Below are 20,718 nucleotides of genomic sequence, written 5' to 3' on the forward strand. Positions count from 1 at the left end.
GCGATATTTTTTTAAATAACATCTCGTTGCCGTTGTCGTGTGGATGTAGCCTAAATCCTTCATGAATGGTAAATTGGTTGTAGGTTACACCCCAATTTCAATGACAATTTACTCTGCCAAGCTCACAATGTCAGAGGACAGAGGACTGGAATTAGTGCCCAAAAAACACAATTTCAGCTTGGAAAAACTACAAACAGACGGTATACCTTCAGGAAGAAAATAAATGTTTATTTCACACTAAGAAAAGCAGGCTCACTACATATGGAGGCGATACAAAGCACAGAAATGTAGCATACAGTTGTCCCATCTAGCAGTTTCCACATTCCCATGGTGAGTCTTTCCTACATTTGCCACAGGTGTATTTGCGGCAGCGTACACAAAGTTTAATGAGACGCTGCTTAATATGAAACAAACAGAAATTTATAATGCGAAGATCATGAGATCATTTTCTTTTTAAATTTGACGAGTTTCTTGTCTGACAGTTAATTTTTAACATTTCCTTTTTAATTATTTTAAATTATTCATCTGTTTTAATTTAAATATTAAAATGAGTGTTTTTGTGCAGCTGGATTGTGTTCTAGTGAAACAGACGACTGAGCAACAACGTGGCAACGTGCAGGAATTTTACAGAAAACACTACACACTTTTATTCTGGATCACACAATCTCACTGTAGAACCAGGAGACCAGTAGACCCCAAACCCAGCGTATAGAGGCTGAGTGAATGTGGTGTGGACTCTGTGGAGGAGCTTCATCGTGTCAGAGACGCTGTAGAAGGACAGAGTTCCTGCACTGTGATCCACATACACACCTATTCTGGAGGGTGATGGAACTCTGAGATCAGTCTCAATGTTGTTGTGCCAGAAAGATTGATAAGAAGAAGAAGAAGAAGAAGATGAAGAAGATGAAGAAGAAGAACACTCCAGTCTCCAGGACTGATTGTTGCGTCCAAACCGACACTCTTTACCCCATCCGTTCCTGCTGATGTCTTTATATGAGACTGATATGTACACAACACCAGCACCGCTCCACTCCACCTCCCAGTAACAGCGTCCACACACACTCTCCTTACACAACACCTGAGGCCAAGAATCAAATCTCTCTGGATGATCAGAGTAACGCTGCTCTCTCCCACTCCATCTCACCGCTCTGTTCTTCTCAGACAGAATGAGGTTATAATTTGCCGTGTTGGGATCCAGAGTCAGATCACAGAAATCTAAAATAAAATAAAAAAACAAAACTGAACAATGTGAACATGTTGGGTTTAATTCACACAATACTTATGTGAAGTGTGTGTGCGTGCGCGCGCGCGCATGTGTGTTAGATGTACATTTCAGAAACTCTTCTCTGCTCTGTGGTCCTGGTTCTGGAATGATCTGAACTGCTGCAGCTGTGGAGAGAAAAATGGAAACATGAGTTTGTGTAAAAGATGGAAAGAGTTTAAAGTGATCCAGTCAGTGTATTCATTTTAAATCAGTGTTTTAGTTCAAAGTGTTGGGTGAATAAAGTGTCTGCAGAAAAGAAAGCAGGAGCATCGCTAAGAAATAACACATCACTGTGTTTCTCCAGCAGGAACAGCTCCTCTTACCAAGTGGAGGGATTTTGTTGAATTCCTCCTCACAGAATTCCTCGAGTCTCTTTTTCAGATCTGAGAGAGAATTCCTCACTCCATCAAATGAGAGATGTTGATGGACAGTGACGCTGGAGGTGTGAAAATTTGGTCTGTTCCACCGAGGAGACTGACGTCCAGAAGCTAAAACCTACAGAAAGGAAATGAAATGTAAAACCCACTTGTGATGTCAGACAGGGACATTTAATGTTCCCTTAAAGGACCCATGGCATGGTGGTTTGTTGATGCTTTAAACGGGCTCGTGGAGGTTTCCGGATGTTATATCCGCAGCCTTTCTTGAAATGAACCCTCGGCACGTAGATATAGCCTCCTGGGAGAAAGCCCCATTTCAGCGCTTTTCCCAGTGCGTCGTTTTGCTAATGAGAAACAGGAGGCGGGGAAGGGTAGAGGGTGGGGGCGGGTCTTATCATTAATATTCATGACATGTAAACGTGTTACCTCTGATTGGCTAACAGCACTGTGACGCTACCTCCAGTGGGTCAGAACAAGCGGATGTGGGTGTCTTACTATGGCGAGAGAGAAGCATACATGTCAACCTTTGGTCAATCAAACCTGTATAACCAACCTCCAAAATCCGTATTTCCCTTATAAAATCTGTCTAAGATGCAAATTAAAATAATTTACCTAAAATTTGAATGATAATTAACAATGATATATCCCAGTTACTTTTTATTCAATATTAATAACAATAAACCTTCAGAATGAATACAAAGTATTTTTCCAGTCTCACCTGTGAAAGCTAATCCCATGTGATCTCGTTTGGACGGTAAACCTGTTGGTACAGTTAAACGCAGCACATGAATGAGGCATCTTTATTCTCGGCTACTGTCTAGACGCTATACCAGAGATGGCTGAAGAATCTCCAATTTGCCCCATCCAATATGGCAGCGAGGATGACGTATGATTCTATGCAGAAGGCGGCGTCTATGTTTATGTGTCTATGACTTCCTGGTTGGTGGGATTCTCGCAATGCGGTGTGCGCATGATCAAAAGTGGAACGAAGTCTCGCTACCACAAGATAACGCGCGATTTCATAAGACTCTTTACTGGCTGTCTGTTGTGTACAGTATGTTTATCATCGTGGGAATTGATTATAGCTCTAAATAAATATTGAAGTTTTTTTAAAGAATCCGTATAACTTTATTTATACGCCCGTATACTACATTTATTGAATCAAATCCGTATAAAATACAGACATTCCGTATAGGTTGACATGTATGGAGAAGGAACAAACCGCGAAGGGAAAAATACCGCGCGCTGACGTCATTAAGGTGCGACGCGAGGAAATAAAATAAATTCAACAAATGTTTGGGTTTTTACTGAACAAACAAACAAATAAAATGAATGAATGACTTAAAAAAAAGAATGTGGGTGTCTTTGTAAAAACTGTTTTGATTGGCTATTATAACAGAGCATGCTGCATGCTTTTTGGTTTTGTAGCGCAGAGTACCTGGCTAACTGCAGGAAGCGGTTAGCTGCACAGCTAATGTAGCCATTGCAAGGCTAACGTGGCACCGATTTTAAAACACGGCAAAACGACTTAACAGTTATACACTTACTTGTTCGCTGTTTGTGGCTGATGCGGCAGGGATGCTTGGTACGGACCCAGGCTTCAGTGACAGTTGATGTGCAAAACCTGCCCTGTACTGTCCCAAGTTGTGGAAACATTCCTCAGGAAAATGCTTCCGACAAACATACACCGTCTTAGGTAGACTCGACGGCGTATTATTGAAGTAAATAAAATTAAGCCACTGCGTCTTCAGGGGCTCTCCCGTCGGCAGTAAAAACAGACTCTTTTCTGTGTTGTCACATCCATGTACAGCACAATTTCCATGTTTCGCTCGCTTAGGTGATGCCATGTTGTGTCCTCTATGGTCTCCTCACTACAACTGGGCGGGCAATTCATACAGTGGGTGGGAATCCAGAGGGGGGGCGTGGGGATCATCTCCCTTGCTGACGTAGTAAAGGGAAGAGCTTATCAACGCGCCGTTTTGACGCGCCATTCTCAAATGTTGGGCATAGTTTGGTTTACACATTATGAAATTTCTAGCCACTGGGGTGACTTAAGAAGGTCAGAGGAACTCATTTTAACGTTAAAAAAAACTCAGAAAGTGAAATTTTCATGCCATGGGACCTTTAATGAGAGGTGTTTTAGAGAGTGTGTGAGGAACAGCTGGCTCTGTAGATCAGACAGTGAGTGTTACCTGGAGGAAATGGATGTGATCGTGTGTGTGTGAAAGCTGCTCCAGCTCAGTGACTCTCCTCTGAAGATCAGCAATCTCCTGCTCCAGTTGCTCCAGGAGTCGTTCAGCTCGACTCAGTTCAGCCTTCTCCTGATCTCTGATCAGCTCCGTCACCTCCGAGTGCTTTTTCTCCAGGGAGCTGATCAGCTCAGTAAAGATCCTCTCACTGTCCTCCACTGCTGTCTGTGCACTGAGCTGTTAGGACACACACACACGATTTAAAGCTCATCTATCATTCCCTCTCTTACTGGGACTGTAAATGACTCGTTGTCCATGTTGTGTGTGTTTCTAGGAGCAGCTCTGTCTCTGCTCACTGCTCACCTTTATAGTGTTCACAGTCTGTTTCAGCTCCTGCACCTTCTTCTGCTTCTCCTGGATTCTCTGCTGGGATTTCATCTGCTCCTCCTTTAACTCGCTCTGAGGACAAATAAAATACATTCAGCTTTTTATACAGTACGAGCGAACTGGTTCCATATTAATGTCAGTTCAAAGTATATTCATGTTTCGCTCTGAAGGTTATGTACTCTGTGTGTGTGTGTGTGTGTGTGTGTGTGTGTGTGTGTGTGTGTGAGTGAGTGAGAGAGAGAGAGAGAGAGAGAGAGAAAAATGGTCTAACTGGTCTGACCAGATTCGGACAATCACTGAAGATAAATTTAACACTCTGTTCACCAGAACACATACAAATTTAATCAGCTTTTACAGAATCCTTCTGATTGATACACACATTGAAATTAAAGTTCAAATCATATCACTGACTAAAGCACCTGTTTCTAGATGGGAAACTATAATTAAGATGATTTATTTCTGGAAAGATTTCTAGTTCTCACCTGTTTCTCAGCTCTTTCTGCTGCGGCTGTGACGGTGTCGTGACCTTTGTGATGATCCATCGTACACAAATAACAGATGCAGGTTTGATCAGTACGACAGTAGATCTCAATCAGCTTATTATGTTCAGAGCAGATCTCCTCTTGGAGTTTTGCTGAGGCTTCAATTAATGTGTGTTTTTTCCATGAAGAAACTTCATAGTGAGGTTTCAGATGAATTTCACAAAATGAAGTCAAACAAATCAGACAGGACTTGATGGCTTTGTGTTTTCTCCCGGTGCAGAAATCACACTCCACATCTCCAGGTCCAGCGTAACAGTGAGCAGGAGAAGCAGCTTGGACTTCAGTCTTCTTCAGTTTCTCCAACACTTCATCCAGCATGTTGTTTCTGCGGAGAACAAGCCTTGTCGTGAAAGTGTCTCTGCACTGAGGACATTTGTAGATGCCCTTCTGATCCTCCTGATCCCAGCAGTCATTAATACATGCCTTACAGAAACTGTGACCACAGGGGATAGTCACTGGATCCTTCAGGAGATCCAGACACACTGGACACATGAACTGGTCCACAGAAAGCTGATCTACTGAAATACTGGCCTCGGCCATTTTCCTGAAATCGCACAGAGAGAGAGAGACAGAGAGAACAGTTTGTTTTCTCTGAAATCACGTGCCACTTCCTGGGTCTCTGTGTGAAAAAGAGAGAGAGACAGAGGCGGAGCACAAACACAGAGAGATCATGAACATTCTATTAACCATTTCATCTCCCTTCAGTGCAGAAATATAACCCATCTAGCTGCACTGATTAGGATTAATTTCATGAAATACTCACAGAATGGATCTTGATTTTCTGGACTTTTCCACCTACTGACACCTCAAGCACAACTTTCAGCCTTGTTGATAAATTACAATTGTTTCACTTGAACAGCTTTTTCCTCGTGACATCTTTAAACTGATCTTCATCCCCAAAGAATGTTGGAGCCATTTTAAAAGTGAGGAGGACGCAGCTGTCAGGAAGGAAAACCGTATTTTATTGATTTTGCATTGTATATTGCTAATAGAAGTCCCACTTTCTCATGAACAGATTGTTGAGATGGAAATGAAGTTGGTAGATGAATATGTTTGAGATCAGAGATCCTGAGTCGCCTCAATCAGTGATTAGATGTGTCTTTGAGAAGTAGGAGAACACTGGAGAACCAGAAGGAAACTCACACTGACACGGGTCATTTTACCTTTGGGTCATTTTAACATTGTTAACAGACTGAAATGAATCTCTTGAAAGGCAGAAGAAAGAAATCTGCTAGTAGTGTTAACACAAGACTTTATCTAATCCCAGTCAGTGCAGGGTTCAAACCCCATCCACCAGAAATATCATTAAAATCAAAGGGAAAGGCAGACACGAGGCGAGATTATCAACAGGAGATCTATCCACAATAAACACAACTCACAACTGAGGAGATTTACTAACACACTGGAAGTGGTCACAGTTACTGTCTTCTTCTTCTTTTGGGTTTAATTCTGGTTGGTATGCCAGCTTAAAGATTCATTACCGCCACCTACTGGACTGGAGTTTGGAACAGATGATTGGCAGGAGACCCCCCCCCCCCAATTTCCTCGATTATACCTGTTTCTTTTTAAAATGTGATTAGTTGGCCATATATGTGTCCTAATGCCTTATCTAAGATGTTCTCTAGTGTGAAGTTAAGCTTTATTTCTTTAAGTGTTTCACTTAGTTTCTTTCTCTCTTCCTAAGAGAAGTCACATTCCACTACTACATTTTGCCAATATGTCTACGTCCTCATTTCCTTCTACCCCTACATGAGTAGGAACCCAAATGAAACATACACTTAAACCCATTCTGTGTATTCTGTATATGATATGATACGAGATATTTCATTTATGTTATCTTGCCTTCATGATTTCCCTGACCTGAGGCCCATGAGTGCTGATAAACTATCCGCTGCTATTAGTGTATTGTTTTGGTTGTTTTCCTCTACCCATAGTAATCCAAGCATTATGGCCACAAGCTCTACCGTGTATACTGAAAGACGGTCTGTTGTTCTCCTTTTTATAGCTGTGCCATACTGTGGGATATATTCTGCAGCACCAGTGCATCCAGATTCAGGGTTTTTTGAACCATCTGTAAATACCACTGTCTTATCTGCAAAGTGTTGTTGTATGTAGCTTTGGACAATGCAGTAAGCGGGCACCAGCTTGGACTTCTCTTTCATTTCTTTTTGTAGGTTCAGATCAATAGATGGCATCACAAACAGCCAGGGAGGGATCGCTGAAATTTGAACTGTTTTGCTGTACTGGTGACTGTGTAGACCTGCTTCACCTGCCTTGACATAACCAATTCATCCAAACCTTTAAAAGTTTGATTTGTTGTGTTCCCAGCACTCCTGCAAGATGGCCTTTGTTGGGTTCAATTCATTGCACCCCTGTAAGTTAACCCAGTATGCCAACATAAGTTTAACTCTCCTAATATGTAATGGTATTTCTTCCATTTCTACCTGCATGGCAGCTACTGGAGAGGTTTTGAATGCCCCGCAGCATATTCTTAGATGTGCTTGCTCTACATCTAATTTTTTAAGGTTGCTTTTTGCCGCTGACATACAGTATAGGCTGCACAACCATAATCTAATATTGCTGTCATGAATGCCCAGTAAATGTTTAGTAATGACGATCTTGCTGCCCCCCCCAGTCTCGTCCTGGCAAGCAACGCAAAAGATTATTGATTTTCTTACATTTTCCTTTTGTTTGTTCTGTATGCTGTCTCCATGTGAGTTTCTCATCAAAAATAACCCCAAGAAACCTAATCACTGACTTGCTCAAGTGTTTGATCATATAGTTTCAGCGAAAGTGATTTTTGCTGTTTAGAAAAACATATTACCTGAGACTTTGATATTGATAGCTGAAACCACCATTTCTTTGACCATTCCTCTACTGTTTTAATTGCTGTCTTCATTTTCTTCTGAATGTATCCTAAATTTTGACCCCTAATCCAGAGGTCCCCGTCATCTGCATACAGTGCTTTCCCAATACCATATTCCACCTGCTCGAAAATGTCATTGATCATTATGTTAAATAACACCGGACTACACACACTGCCTTGTGGAGTTCCATTTTCTACTAAATACATGTTTGAATACTCTGTGCCTACTCTTACTTCTATAGTTCTGCCAAATAGAAAGTCTAACACCCAGTTATATAACCTACCACCTATAACTAATTTATTCAGCTTAATAAGAAGTCCTTCTTTCCACAATATATCATATGCTTTTTCTATAATCAAACAGGATGGCTACAACTATTTCTTTATTAGTCTGGGCTTTCCTGATTTCTGATTCCAAGCATAAGACAGAGTCCAATGTGTTTCTTCTTTTATGGAATCCGCTTTTATAAAGGTGCAAACAGGTGTTTACTTTCCATGAAGTAATTAAGCCTCTCGGTTATCATCCGCGCCATTGTTTTACCGAACTGTGATGTTAATGCTATTGGTCTGTAGTTTGAAGGGTCAGAAGGGCCTTTTCCAGTCTTTAAAATTGGCACAATGATAGACTGCTTCCAGGTTGTTGGAATTATTCCTGTTTCCCAGACCATGTTCAATAGTCTCAACACTACATTACCTAGATAGCATTACAGTCCACGGCTGATGTTCTAAGGTCCGTATTGGCTCTGTCTGACAGGCCAACCCTTTCCCCGGGTCAGCATCGGATGTGAGCAGAATGATACACACAGTGATAGGTTTATACACCCGTGGGGCGGGAACGCACGCACTCTTCAACAGTTTCAACAGACACTAACAATTTCTTCAACAATTTCAACAGACATCACTTCAGTCCATTTGCTGTATGCAGCACTTGGCAGACTTTTTCGGTAAGTGCCTTTTCGACATTAAGTTGTTTTATGAATAACCATTGTATTTTACAGAACGAAGCTAAGGTTGTTTGGGAGAAGTTATTTTGTGTGTGAGGCTGTTTTGGCATGGCTGGGATTATTTTCCACGCGGTTTATTTTGTTAATGTGTTTTTATATTAAAACAGTACAGTTGTAGTTATTGGTTAAATATAAAACAGTAGTGTTGTAGGCACTGTGTGTTTAGACAAGTTCCTGTATGTGCAATGTTAAAGGAAATTGCTGATAATTGGACAAAAAAAGGCCGACTCCACCACGTTAGCTGTCGGACCGGAGCTATAAGGCTGAGTAGCATTAGGCTAACATCACCGACTCTGCACAGTTAGCGATGTTGTTAGCCTAATGACTGAAATTGGTTACTAAAATAATCAATGGCTTCAGCTCTAATTGCCAGAAGTTTTGGTTAAATCATTTACACCAATCATGTAGGGAAGGACTGCTGGATATACTTGTGTTTGAATCATACCATTTTGAGAACTGATAAATGTTTTTCATCTTCGGGTACAAGGGGGGGCAGCACAGTGGTGTAGTGGTTCATACTGTCGCCTCACAGCAAGAAGGTCCGGGTTTGAGCTCCGTGGCCGGCGAGAGCCTTTCTGTGTGGAGTTTGCATGTTGTCCGCGTGGGTTTCCTCCGGGTGCTCCGGTTTCCCCCACAGTCCAAAGACATGCAGGTTAGGTTAACTGGTGACTCTAAATTGACCGTAGGTGTGAATGTGAATGGTTGTCTGTGTCTATGTGTCAGCCCTGTGATGACCTGGCGACTTGTCCAGGGTGTACCCCGCCTTTCGCCCATAGTCAGCTGGGATAGGCTCCAGCTTGGAGGGGTGCTCTCTGAGGGCGCAGTCACACCGGGAAGTTTGGTCAGTTTCCTCCATTGGTTTGGTTCGTTTGTAGTGGTGTGATTGCTGATTTAAATCATGTGTGTGAAGACTTTGTACCAATACCATACACTGCCATTTTCTTTCTTTCTCATTCCATCTCATTATCTCTAGCTGCTTTATCCTTCTACAGCAGGGGTGTCAAACCTGATCCATAAAGGGCCGTGTGGCTGCAGGTTTTCATTCCAGCCATGCAGCAGCACCCTGATTTGGCTTATTCAATCAACTGACACACCCACCCTTTAATCAAGGGTGGGTGTGGCTGCAAGTATTTGACTGTGTGAAGACAGTTCAGTTGATTGAATGAGCCAAGTCAGGTGTGCTGCTGCATGGCTGGAATGAAAACCTGCAGCCACAAGGCCCTTTATGGATCAGGTTTGACACCCCTGTTCTGCAGGGTCGCAGGCAAGCTGGAGCCTATCCCAGCTGACTACGGGTGAAAGGCGGGGTACACCCTGGACAAGTTGCCAGGTCATCACAGGGCTGACACATAGACACAGACAACCATTCACACTCACATTCACACCTACGGTCAATTTAGAGTCACCAGTTAACCTAACCTGCATGTCTTTGGACTGTGGGGGAAACCAGAGCACCCGGAGGAAACCCACGCGGACACGGGGAGAACATGCAAACTCCACACAGAAAGGCCCTCGCCGGCCCCGGGGCTCGAACCCAGGACCTTCTTGCTGTGAGGCGACAGCGCTAACCACTACACCACCATGCCGCCTTCTTTCTTTCTTTTAACCCAATTTTTAAAGCCATGGTTCACTTGACATGCTGGGCCTGTGTGAACTTCAGGACATTTTGGTGTGAAAGCAACCTGTCTTACCTCAGCGACAGCATGCATAAGGTTCTCCTTACAAGCCTGGACTGTGAACTTGAGTACATTTTGGTGTGAAAGCCATCTGTTTTATATCCATGTTTTACTTGTATGGTGTTTATAATGCAGTTCAGCACTTAATCCATGTTACATATATGGTGATGTATACGATGCAGTTCAGCACTTTGAACATTGTTGATATTGTTTAACTTTTGCTTGCACTGTTCATTATTGCACTGTGCCAGAAATTTTGTGAGCTGATACCAATTACCAATGTGAAAATAGCTGATCGACAAAGTCACATGTTCACATGTCAATAAAAGCACTTTGTGATTGAAGATTTTTCGTAACATTTGTCTTTTTAATGCTAATGAAGCAAACTTGGGGGTTCACCTCAGATGGTTGTTGTACATATCTGGACTACATCCGGCACTGATCCAATTCACATCCGTACCTGATTTGGGCAGTGCAGAAAGGTTTTTAGTGATCTGTGCCGGACCTGGCCCACATCCGTTCCAGATCCAAAAATTGTGTCTGTGCCGGATACGGAGCGGAGAGCAAAAGTTATGTGGTACGGATCCATTTGCTGATAGAACTCGAGATAGAATTCTGTAATATACTGGTACGAATACAATCGAGTTATTTGGAGGCTCAGTTTTACAGAGTAGCACCACATGACTGAAACACACACACAGCCTTGAAACATCAATTCTGTATCTTCACTAAAAGACACACAAGAGGATTTACAGCAGGACCGTGTCTTACTACAAGCACTAAAAACTACCACATTGTGTTCATTAAGGATGGAAATAAAGCAGAAATATTTCACTGTCATCTGCACTTCAGTGTCATTTGTTCTGCTGAAATATTTTCCTCATTCTGTCAGTTTGGAACTTAGTGAGGAGTGAAAATGAATCGAAATAAATGACTCTTTATTACCACAAGGGGAGTCAAAACCTGATTTTATTTATTGCTAATAGAAGTCCCACTTTCTTATGAACAGATTGCTGAGATGGATGGAGGAGGGGGGACGATAGCGGACTGAGTGCTAGCATTTTTGCAGGCTCTGATAAAAGAGTTTCAAACCGTCCTACAACAGCTATCTTTGGAAAACAAAAGGAGAAGGGAAAAAAAAACCTACCAACTACTCAGAAAACCCAACAAACCCCACGATAGTTTGGCTTCTTGAGTCAGACCACTAAACTGCTCTCTGCCTTTACTGAGAGTGAGATGCTAATGCTAATAGAGCAGCTAACGCTACAGGGCTAACAGACCATGATTACAGCCTGACAGCCTGCAGGAGGCATGTGATCAAGAAGAGATTGAGGCGATGGAGGAAGAAAGTGCGAAAAGCCTTCATGATCCCACACCAATACCCAGCCCAAATCCCAAAAAAGTGAAAGCGAAGACCAAAGACAAATGTGAACAGTCAGGTGAGATCATTAACAAAACCATCTTCAACGCAATTCAAGCCCTGATTAAGAGGTTTGATGAGCAAGATGGCAGGTTTAAAACTTCTGAAAGTCGGATAGAAGCCAATACACAAGCAGTAAGAGAAAATAAAGAAGAAATGAGCAAAATGAAGGAAGAAATAATGTTGCTGAAAAAGGAAAATGCCGCACTGAAACAGATGGGTTTGGATCAAGCCAGATATAAGAGGTGGAATCTCAGATTGATAGAGCTTCCTGAAAAAGACCAAGAGATCACTAGAGAGACTGTGATTGACATCCTCACCCGGGTGATCCCGTGGTCAGTGGATAAACTTCACCAAACAGTGGATACAATGCACCGCTTCCGAAACAGGAATGACGCAGATACCAACAAAATGCCTCAACCTGTAATCATCCAGTTTGCCATGCGAACTGTTGGGGATGAAATATGGAAGAAATCAAGAGAGGCGAGTGTAACCCAGTATAGAATTGGGCTCTATAGTTATATATTGAACCAGCTCACCTCCTGACCCCAAGGAGTTGGGTGAGATCACCTTTCACCTGAAGAGGAGACCCCCATCTTTTCATTCATCATTTGGATACAGCAGTGTGGTCGGACTGTTAAAGCCCCACAATGACATACTATTTGACTACTTTTCTTTTGACATGCCCAAGAACACTCTGGACTGAAACTGACTTGAAACTACCTTATATGACTAAAGCTCGCTGAACTGACCACAAACAAAGGGACAAAGTTGAACTGCACTGAACCAAAGGAAACCTGAACTTTATTGCATGCAAAGAGACATTTTCTTCGACTGTAAGTGAATCGTGTTCAAACTCAAACTGTTTTTGTTCAAACTGTGAAACACTTAAAGCATTTATTGTGGTATTGAATGCCCTCAGTATGCTATCCATACATTAGTTAACACTAGAATGCCGGCTTACTGAGAGAACTCTTAATAGGTTTATTCTTTTTTTTATAATCCAACATATTTAAAGTTAAAGTATCCTGGAGCTCTAGTTCCTTAGTGTCCAGCATTGTCTCTTTTATTTATAACCTTTATTTCACCAGGTTTGTCCCATTGAGATTGAAGATCTCTTTTACAAGAGAGACACTCATTTCAGGATTGCAACGTACACATTTTAGCCAGAGAGGATCGTTGGTATGAGCGAGGAGTTAAAGAAGCCATTTTTGTCAACCTGGAACGGCCATCACTGAACAGAGGTGGGGGTCTAAGACACCATTTATCAGCCACCTACAATGCAGTCCTTGGCACACTTCCCAGACAACTGAATGCACACCAAAACCCAGCTGTTTTCAGTCAGTGCGTTTACATGCACATAGAGAAAATCGAATTTCTGCCGTAGCTCAACTGAAATCGAAGTTCTAAATGCCATGGAAACACCTTAGCTCGGCTGAAATCGAACCAAACTGGATTTCTCATAATCGAGCTACGCAACCTAGATTATGCGATTGTAGCCGAGGTACTTAGTGCATGTAAACCCTATCAAGCTACGTAGTCGAGCTACTTACTTCAGCACTGCCCCTTCCGGAAGTGACGAGTGACGAGACCACAAGCGGGAAACACAACAGCCTCGGTCGGCATGACAACAGTAGTAGTAGCGAGCAGCAGAAGAGGTCAGGAGGAGAGGAGACAGAGTTCATGCTCATTCAGCTTAAGGAGTTGAATATATTAAAATGCATGGACGGGAGAAAAACGCGCAGTGGAGACCTCGTTGGAGAGGAGACTTTGTTTATACCCTTGAATAGCTCTTCTTCATGACAACACCTGGAAGTATACCAACACGATGGGGCATGTAGCGCCACCTGTGGCTCGGGTGCACAATGTACCTCACACAATAGCTTGATTTCCTTGTGTGCATGTAGGATTGGATTTCTCTGGCACCCCTGCTGGGACCCTTAGCTCGATTACCAACAGTAGCTCGATTTGGATGTGCATGTAAACACACTAAGGCTACATCCACACGACAACGGCAACGAGATGTTATTTAAAAAAATATCGCGTCCACATGGGCAACGATCAGTAAAATATCAGGTCCATACGGCAACGCAATGCTTGCTGAAAATGATGCAATACACATGCCACACCTCTAGGGGCGCTGTAAGACGGTCCCATCGGAGACACCAGAACAATAGAAGAAGTAAGGACGCATGCACAAACTATTATGCGCGAGACTTCATATTAGCCACAAAGTCAGAAAAATCTGTTCGTAAAATTACATTATAATGACCAAATACAATGAAAAGTATTTTTCCAGTCTCACCTGTGAAACGTAATCCCATGTGATCTCGTTTGGATGGTAAACCTGTTGGTACAGTTAAACGCAGCACATGAATGAGGCATCTTTATTCTCCGCTTTGACCCATCCAATATGGCGGCGAGGATGACGTATGATTCTACGCGGAAGGCGGCGTCTTTAATGGTCCGGAATAAATTGAATGCTACACGTTGATGGATTAATTTGTTCTTCTACGCCCTTTTTGAGGAATGTATTGTAGGACTTAAAGCAACATCTGAAGAGGTGAGATCGCTCCTTTTTTTCCCTATTTTTGCTGGCGGGATTGACTCTGCCCTAAGGGCTATTCTCTCTAACTTTGCACCATTACACAATAAATATTCACAGTGAAAATATTTTGTAAGCGTGTTTCATGAACCAAGTTATAGGATTTGTTGACAACTCGCATCGAGTTCGTTACACTTCTACCCGGCGTGAAGCACACGTGGTTGTGACGTCATCGTAAACAAATCCGTTCTACTCATCCAGACGACTTCGCAACGGCAACGTTGCCAGATCTTTCCACTCTGGAACCCGTTCTCAAAAGATTGCGTTTTGGGGCACCCAAAACGCTGGTGCCGTGTGGACGCCAGGCCGAAACGATAAACAATTGTATTGGATTCACCTGAATCCATTGCCGTGTGGACAGGGCCTAAGGCTACATCCACACTACAACGGCAACGAGATGTTATTTAAAAATATATCGCGTCCAAATGGGCAACAATCAGTAAAATATCAGGTCCATATGGCAACGCAACGCTTGCTGAAAACGATGCAAAACACATGCCACACCTCTAAGGGCGCTGTAAGACGGTCCCTTCGGAGACACCAGAACAATAGAAGAAGTAACGACGCATGCGCATAAACTATTATGCGCGAGACTTCATATTAGCCACAAAGTCAGGAAAATCTGTTTGTAAAATTACATTATAATGACCAAATACAATGAAAAGTATTTTTCCAGTCTCACCTGTGAAAGGTAATCCCATGTGATCTCGTTTGGACAGAAAACCTGTTGGTACAGTTAAACGCAGCTAATCTTTATTCTCCACTTTGACCTTTCCAAAATGGCGGCGAGGATGACGTATGATTCTACGTGGAAGGCGGCGTCTTCAATGGTCCGGAATAAAGTGAATGATACATGTTGATGGAATTAATTTGTTGTTTCTCACCTGTGAAAGGTAATCCCATGTGATCTCGTTTGGACGGTAAACCTGTTGGTACAGTTAAACGCAGCTAATCTTTATTCTCCGCTTTGACCTCTCCAATATGGCGGCGAGGATGACGTATGATTCTACGCGGAAGGCGGCGTCTTTAATGGTCCGGAATAAATTGGATTAATTTGCTCCTCTACGCCCTTTTTAAGGAATGTATTGTCGGACTTAAATCAACATCTGAAGAGGTGAGATCGCTCCTTTTTTCCCCTATTTTTGCTGGCGGGATTGCACCATTACACAATAAATATTCACAGTGAAAATATTTTGTAAGCGCGTTTCATGAACCAAGTTATAGGATTTGTTGACAACTCGCATCGCAATGAGAAGATCATTGGCACTACTGGTGTTAAGAATCAGACCATTTCATAAATGAATATTTTGCTGTAGAGCTGCAGTGTTTGTGCAATTGCATGTTTTTGCTTCACTATTACTGTCACTATTCTGCTTCTTGCATTACTACTGTGAACTAACACTGAACATAATAATAATAATAATAATAATAATAATAATATCCAAGCTCATGCTTCACTCTCACTAGTGCTCTGTAAGGCTTTTTCCTGGTGATATCCTGGTGATATTCGTTACACTTCTACCCGGCGTGAAGCACTCACAGTCATGTGGTTGTGACGTCATCGTAAACAAATCCGTTCTACTCATCCAGACAACTTCACAACGGCAACGTTGCCAGATCTTTCCACTCTGGAACCCGTTCTCAAAAAGATTGCGTTTTGGGCACCCAAAACGCCGGTGCCGTGTGGACGCCAGGCCTAAACGATAAGCAATTGTATCGGAGTCACCTGAATCCGTTGCCGTGTGGACAGGGCCTAAGTGACTCACAGGAGGACAGAGAGAATCAGCATTTCATTGATCACCCTAACAGGCAATCCATTGATCACCCTAACGACTCTTGAGGCCGTTCACAACCAGCCACCAGTGGCCCACACCAACAGGAAGACTCAACGACACCTTAGATGAGCTTTTCATCCATGAGAGGATAAATACCTGATACTCCCTATTAGGTGGGGTTTACATTAGACCGTATCAGCGGATCATCAGATTAACGTTTTTAAAAATGATTAGCGTGCACACAGCAACGCCAATACACGATTCGCGTGCACACAGCAATGCCAATACACGGATACGCTAATCACATGACTAATTAGACAGCACGTAATTTGAAATGTGTAAATGTGTAATGTGTAATTTCTCCTCAGCGGCTCGGCTCCGCAGGCATCCTGCACTCCAAATCACTCCGCCCTGAACAGCGAGTGCCCTCTGGAGGGTGTGCACTCCGGCCCTGCGCAGCTCACAGAGCGTGCGAGTGAAGCGCACGAGCAGTGATTTGGGACTGAGCCGCTGTGTGTGTGATCCCAGTGCATATCGGGCATGCGCAAGTCACTCACCACTTGCAAGTGGAAGGATGGCAAGCCTAAAGACAATCATAACTACACAATGGGCAGTATTTGCATCAGTATTTGCAGTATTTTCATACTTTTATACTCTTTAATGAAAGGTGATACAAGGCGGAAGTCCACGCCGTTTTTCAGCAGTCGCGTCACATGACCAACGCCAGCGAATCAGGAAGGTGGATGTCACAGTGACGTTGTCCAATGACGATGTCAGCTAGAGCTCAGCACAGCGTATCTGCGTATCCCAGTGGCGGCTGGTAGTCTTTCAAACAGGGGAGGCTGGTCGGTTACGATATTTCCAGATTTTAAAAGAAAAAACTAGTGCTGTCAAAAATGTCGCGTTATTAACGCGTTAACTTGACTCAATTTTAACGGCGATAATTTTTTTATCGCGAGATTAACGCTCTGTGACATGATGCCACGCCCCGCACAGCCAGAGTCCTCTGCCCTCCCCTGAAGAGCCACGGTGCTCGGCTTAGGTTTCGTTTTCCCATCGGCGGCTCCAGCCCCACTTTGCAGTGGCTGTGACAAGACGTGTTATGCTCTGCAATAAAAAAAAAAAAAAAAAAAAAAACACATTGGTACAACCAGTGTTCGAACTATGCCGATATTTTCGGGGGGGTCCCTTTTTTTTCCCTTGGGGGGTGGTGCTTGCGCTTGTCTCAGAGTGCGGATCTCCATCGCGTACTCACTTCAGATATGCAAATGCTTCCCGTTACACACGATTGCTATGTCAATAAACATCATTTTGCCAATATTTTAGAGACCCCCCAACATTTCCCAAATCATGTTTTCAAGGGATCTCATGTCTGTTTCAGGGGATCTCGGATCCCCCGAGTACCCCCGTAGTTCGAACGGTGAGCAAGCCCATTCACTTTTTTATGCTGATAAGAGAATTTACAATGGTTTTTCATGTGACAAAAATGTGCGATTAAATTGCGATTAATCGCGAGTTAACTATGACAGTCGCGACATTAATCGCGATTAAATATTTTAATCACTTGACAGCACTAGAAAAAACACATCAATTTTGCCCATACTCTTGCCTCTGATCTGGCTGATTGTTGGCAGGGTCACAAACTGTGAAATAACAGGTTCTTTTGGCCCATTAGCCTACTGTCCAATATACATGATGGTGGTGTTGGGGGGGTATATTTTAACATTTTATATTTTAAAATTGTGGCATGTTGTTTAAAAATTGGCCTCGGCTGTGTTTTTGTTTAAAAATGTTTTCCAAATTGTAGCTGTGTTTAATTCATATCCAGAGAAATATATATTCCAATATAATATACTCAGCATAAACATTTTAAATAGATTCTATATTTTTGGTCCATCCATGACATATTACTAAAGTAGCCTATTTACTGTTGTTGATGTGGGTCACTTGCTGTTAGCCAATTCACTTTCTCGTACCAGGAGAGCTGAAAGGAGCAAGTATTATTCACTACCTTTTTCACCAAGTCAATTTGAGGCGTTGGTCTACCCTGCTCTTTAATTTTAATTTTTTCCTCGAAAGGAAGACTGGCAAATGGCTTCGCCAAAATTAAATCAGCAATGCTTGGCATCCGTGCGCAGCTTTCTTGCTAGCTGACTAGCCCCCTCAAGTTCAGTCACTCAGATAAACAAAATTTCTGGAACTAAGATAGCAAACTTGACAACACTATATTTACACTTTATTTACAATGAAAATATATACAAACTAAAAAAGCTGGTAGAAACCGTATGTAATGAATGAAATCGAAATGTAAGCCGATCTCTTACAATACACCACAGCACTTGCGAATCCGCATGGGACTGAACTGATGTTGCCAGATACTGCTGACGTTATCCAGCCCAAAATATGTTCAAAACCCACCAAAATGCACTTAAAACCGCCCAATCTGGCAACACTGTACCGCTGCCTGTCTATAGTTGAAACGAGCTGTCAATCAAAGAAAATATCCGGCCGCTTTCACCAATCACCAGTCTCCTCGCAGAAACTGCCATGTCCCTCCCATGTGAGGCTGGGAGTCCATGGGCGGGCATTTTCGCAGTATTTGTCCAATAACTGCCTTGCATTTTAGTGTATAAGACACAGTGATGAGTTAGAGCGCCACAGTTTATGATAAACCTCAGAGCGCCATGATACACACTATCCAGCACATGGAGGCACTGAGCGGAGGCATTCATATCAACATCACCATAATCAATTATCGGAAAAAAGGTTAGCTCCACCAGTTTCCGTTTCACCCCAAAGTAAAAACAAGACTTATTTCGAAAATAAAATCCAAGTAAAACCTTCAGCTTTTTAGCAATATACAGAATATGTGCCTTAAAAGACAAATGGTCATCAATCAAGAACTCTAGATATTTAAAAGTAGATACAAAGTTCAATTTGTTGACCATTACTGGTGACAATGACAAACTGATTTAACCTTGCTGATTTTGAATTAGTGAAAACCATAAGTTTTGTTTTATCAGCATTTAGAACAAGTTGCAATTGGCAGAGTTGTTCTTGCATTCTATTAAACACATTCTGCATATATGCAAACTCTTCTGAGGCCGTGGGTGCAAAGCAATATATGACTATCGTCAGCATAAAAATGAAAGGCTGCATTTGGGATATTCACTCCAATATTATTGATATACAAGGTAAATAACAATGGGCCTAATACTGAACCTTGTGGCACCCCCTTGTGGACAAACTGAACCTCAGACGAAACACCTAACTGGACAGCCTGGGTTCTGTCTTTAAAGCCTAGGTCACAACCGGCCATACGTGCTCCTACGGCCAGTCTACATGCAAAAAACGCAAGAAACGCACAGAGGGTGCGCGTGTGACGTGCTGATTTTCGAGCCGTAGACTGGCCGCAGAGGTTCTTTGTCATGTCAAAACAAACTCTACGGGCGCTTACGTTTTTTTCAGGTTGCAAGACAAACTTACGGCCAACGTGCGTCTTTCTCCACGAACAAAAAAAAAAAAAGCAGCGATTTGGGAAACGCCAAAAATCGCACGGCCAAAAAAATCGTACAGTGGTGCTTGAAAATTTGTGAACCCTTTAGAATTTTCTATATTTCTGCATAAATATGACCTAAAACATCATCAGATTTTCACACAAGTCCTAAAAGTAGATAAAGAGAAAGCAGTTAAACAAATGAGACAAAAATATTATACTTGGTCATTTATTTATTGAGGAAAATAATCCAATGATACTCACTCATATCTGTGAGTGGCAAGAGTATGTGAACCTTTGCTTTCAGTATTTGGTGTGACCCCCTTGTGCAGCAATAACTGCAACTAAACGTTTCTGGTAACTGTTGATCAGTCCTGCACACCGGTTTGGAGGAATTTTAGCCCTTTCCTCTGTACAGAACAGCTTCAACTCTGGGATGTTGGTGGGTTTCCTCACATGAACTGCTCGCTTCAGGTCCTTCCACAAGATTTCGATTGGATTAAGGTCAAGACTTTGACTTTGCCATTCCAAAACATTAACTTTATTCTTCTTTAACCATTCTTTGGTAGAATGACTTGTGCGCTTAGGGTCGTTGTCTTGCTGCATGACCCACCTTCTCTTGAGATTCAGTTCATGGACAGATGTCCTGACATTTTCCTTTAGAATTCGCTGGTATAATTCAGAATTCATTGTTCCATCAATGAATGGCAAGCCGTCCTGGCCCAGATGCAGCAAAACAGACCCAAACCATGATACTACCACCACCATGTTTCACAGATGGGATAAGGTTCTTATGCTGGAATGCAGTGTTTTCCTTTCTCCAAACATAACACTTCTCATTTAAACCAAAAAGTTCTATTTTGGTCTCATCTGTCCACAAAACATGTCCAATAGCCTTCTGGCTTGTCCATGTGATCTTTAGCAAACTGCAGACGAGCAGCAATGTTATTTTTGGAGAGCAGTGGCTTTCTCCTTGCAACCCTGCCGTGCACACCATTGTTGTTCAGTGTTCTCCTGATGGTGGACTCATGAACATTAGCCAATGTGAGAGAGGCCTTCAGTTGCTCAGAAGTTACCCTGGGGTCCTTTGTGACCTCGCCAACTATTACACGCCTTG

General features: G+C 42.6%; 2 protein-coding genes across 4 annotated transcripts in view; both read right to left on the reverse strand.

Moving 5' to 3' along the window:
- Positions 1–203: 203 nt before the first annotated feature.
- Positions 204–20,718, reverse strand: part of LOC132880009 (E3 ubiquitin/ISG15 ligase TRIM25-like) — a 76,004-nt gene continuing 55,489 nt past the window's right edge. Inside the window, exons 5-6 of the mRNA XM_060913761.1 lie at positions 1,330–1,389; positions 204–1,215 (exon numbers count right to left, since the gene is read on the reverse strand). Of these exons, the coding sequence (XP_060769744.1) occupies positions 647–1,215; positions 1,330–1,389 (629 nt within the window). The 3' untranslated portion in view covers positions 204–646. The remainder of the gene's footprint in view (positions 1,216–1,329; positions 1,390–20,718) is intronic.
- LOC132880145 (E3 ubiquitin/ISG15 ligase TRIM25-like) lies at positions 1,675–5,365 on the reverse strand. Of its 3 annotated transcripts, none has more exons than XM_060913772.1 (5): positions 4,700–5,365; positions 4,194–4,289; positions 3,189–4,067; positions 2,360–2,401; positions 1,675–2,135 (listed from the first exon to the last, which is right to left on the reverse strand). In XM_060913772.1, the coding sequence occupies exons 1-3, from the start codon at positions 5,297–5,299 to the stop codon at positions 3,816–3,818; spliced, it is 948 nt and encodes a 315-aa protein (XP_060769755.1). In that variant the 5' UTR covers positions 5,300–5,365; the 3' UTR covers positions 1,675–2,135; positions 2,360–2,401; positions 3,189–3,815. The 3 variants fall into 3 exon arrangements, with proteins under 3 accessions (XP_060769755.1, XP_060769754.1, XP_060769756.1); XM_060913773.1 differs by having other exon boundaries at positions 1,717–1,759; positions 2,068–2,401; XM_060913771.1 differs by having other exon boundaries at positions 1,675–2,401.

Source organism: Neoarius graeffei, chromosome 2, assembly GCF_027579695.1.
Source record: "Neoarius graeffei isolate fNeoGra1 chromosome 2, fNeoGra1.pri, whole genome shotgun sequence".
Lineage (NCBI taxonomy): Eukaryota > Metazoa > Chordata > Actinopteri > Siluriformes > Ariidae > Neoarius > Neoarius graeffei.

What these genes read in the sequence shown, in the direction of transcription:
- LOC132880145 (XM_060913772.1), bottom strand. Translation starts at nt 5,299, where the DNA reads ATGGCCGAGGCCAGTATTTCAGTAGATCAGCTTTCTGTGGACCAGTTC. An exon ending in CAGAAAGAGCTGAGAAACAG is followed by an intron (nt 4,290 to 4,699) that starts GTGAGAACTAGA and finishes ATTTGTCCTCAG; the next exon opens with AGCGAGTTAAAGGAGGAGCA. An exon ending in AGACTGTGAACACTATAAAG is followed by an intron (nt 4,068 to 4,193) that starts GTGAGCAGTGAG and finishes GTGTCCTAACAG; the next exon opens with CTCAGTGCACAGACAGCAGT.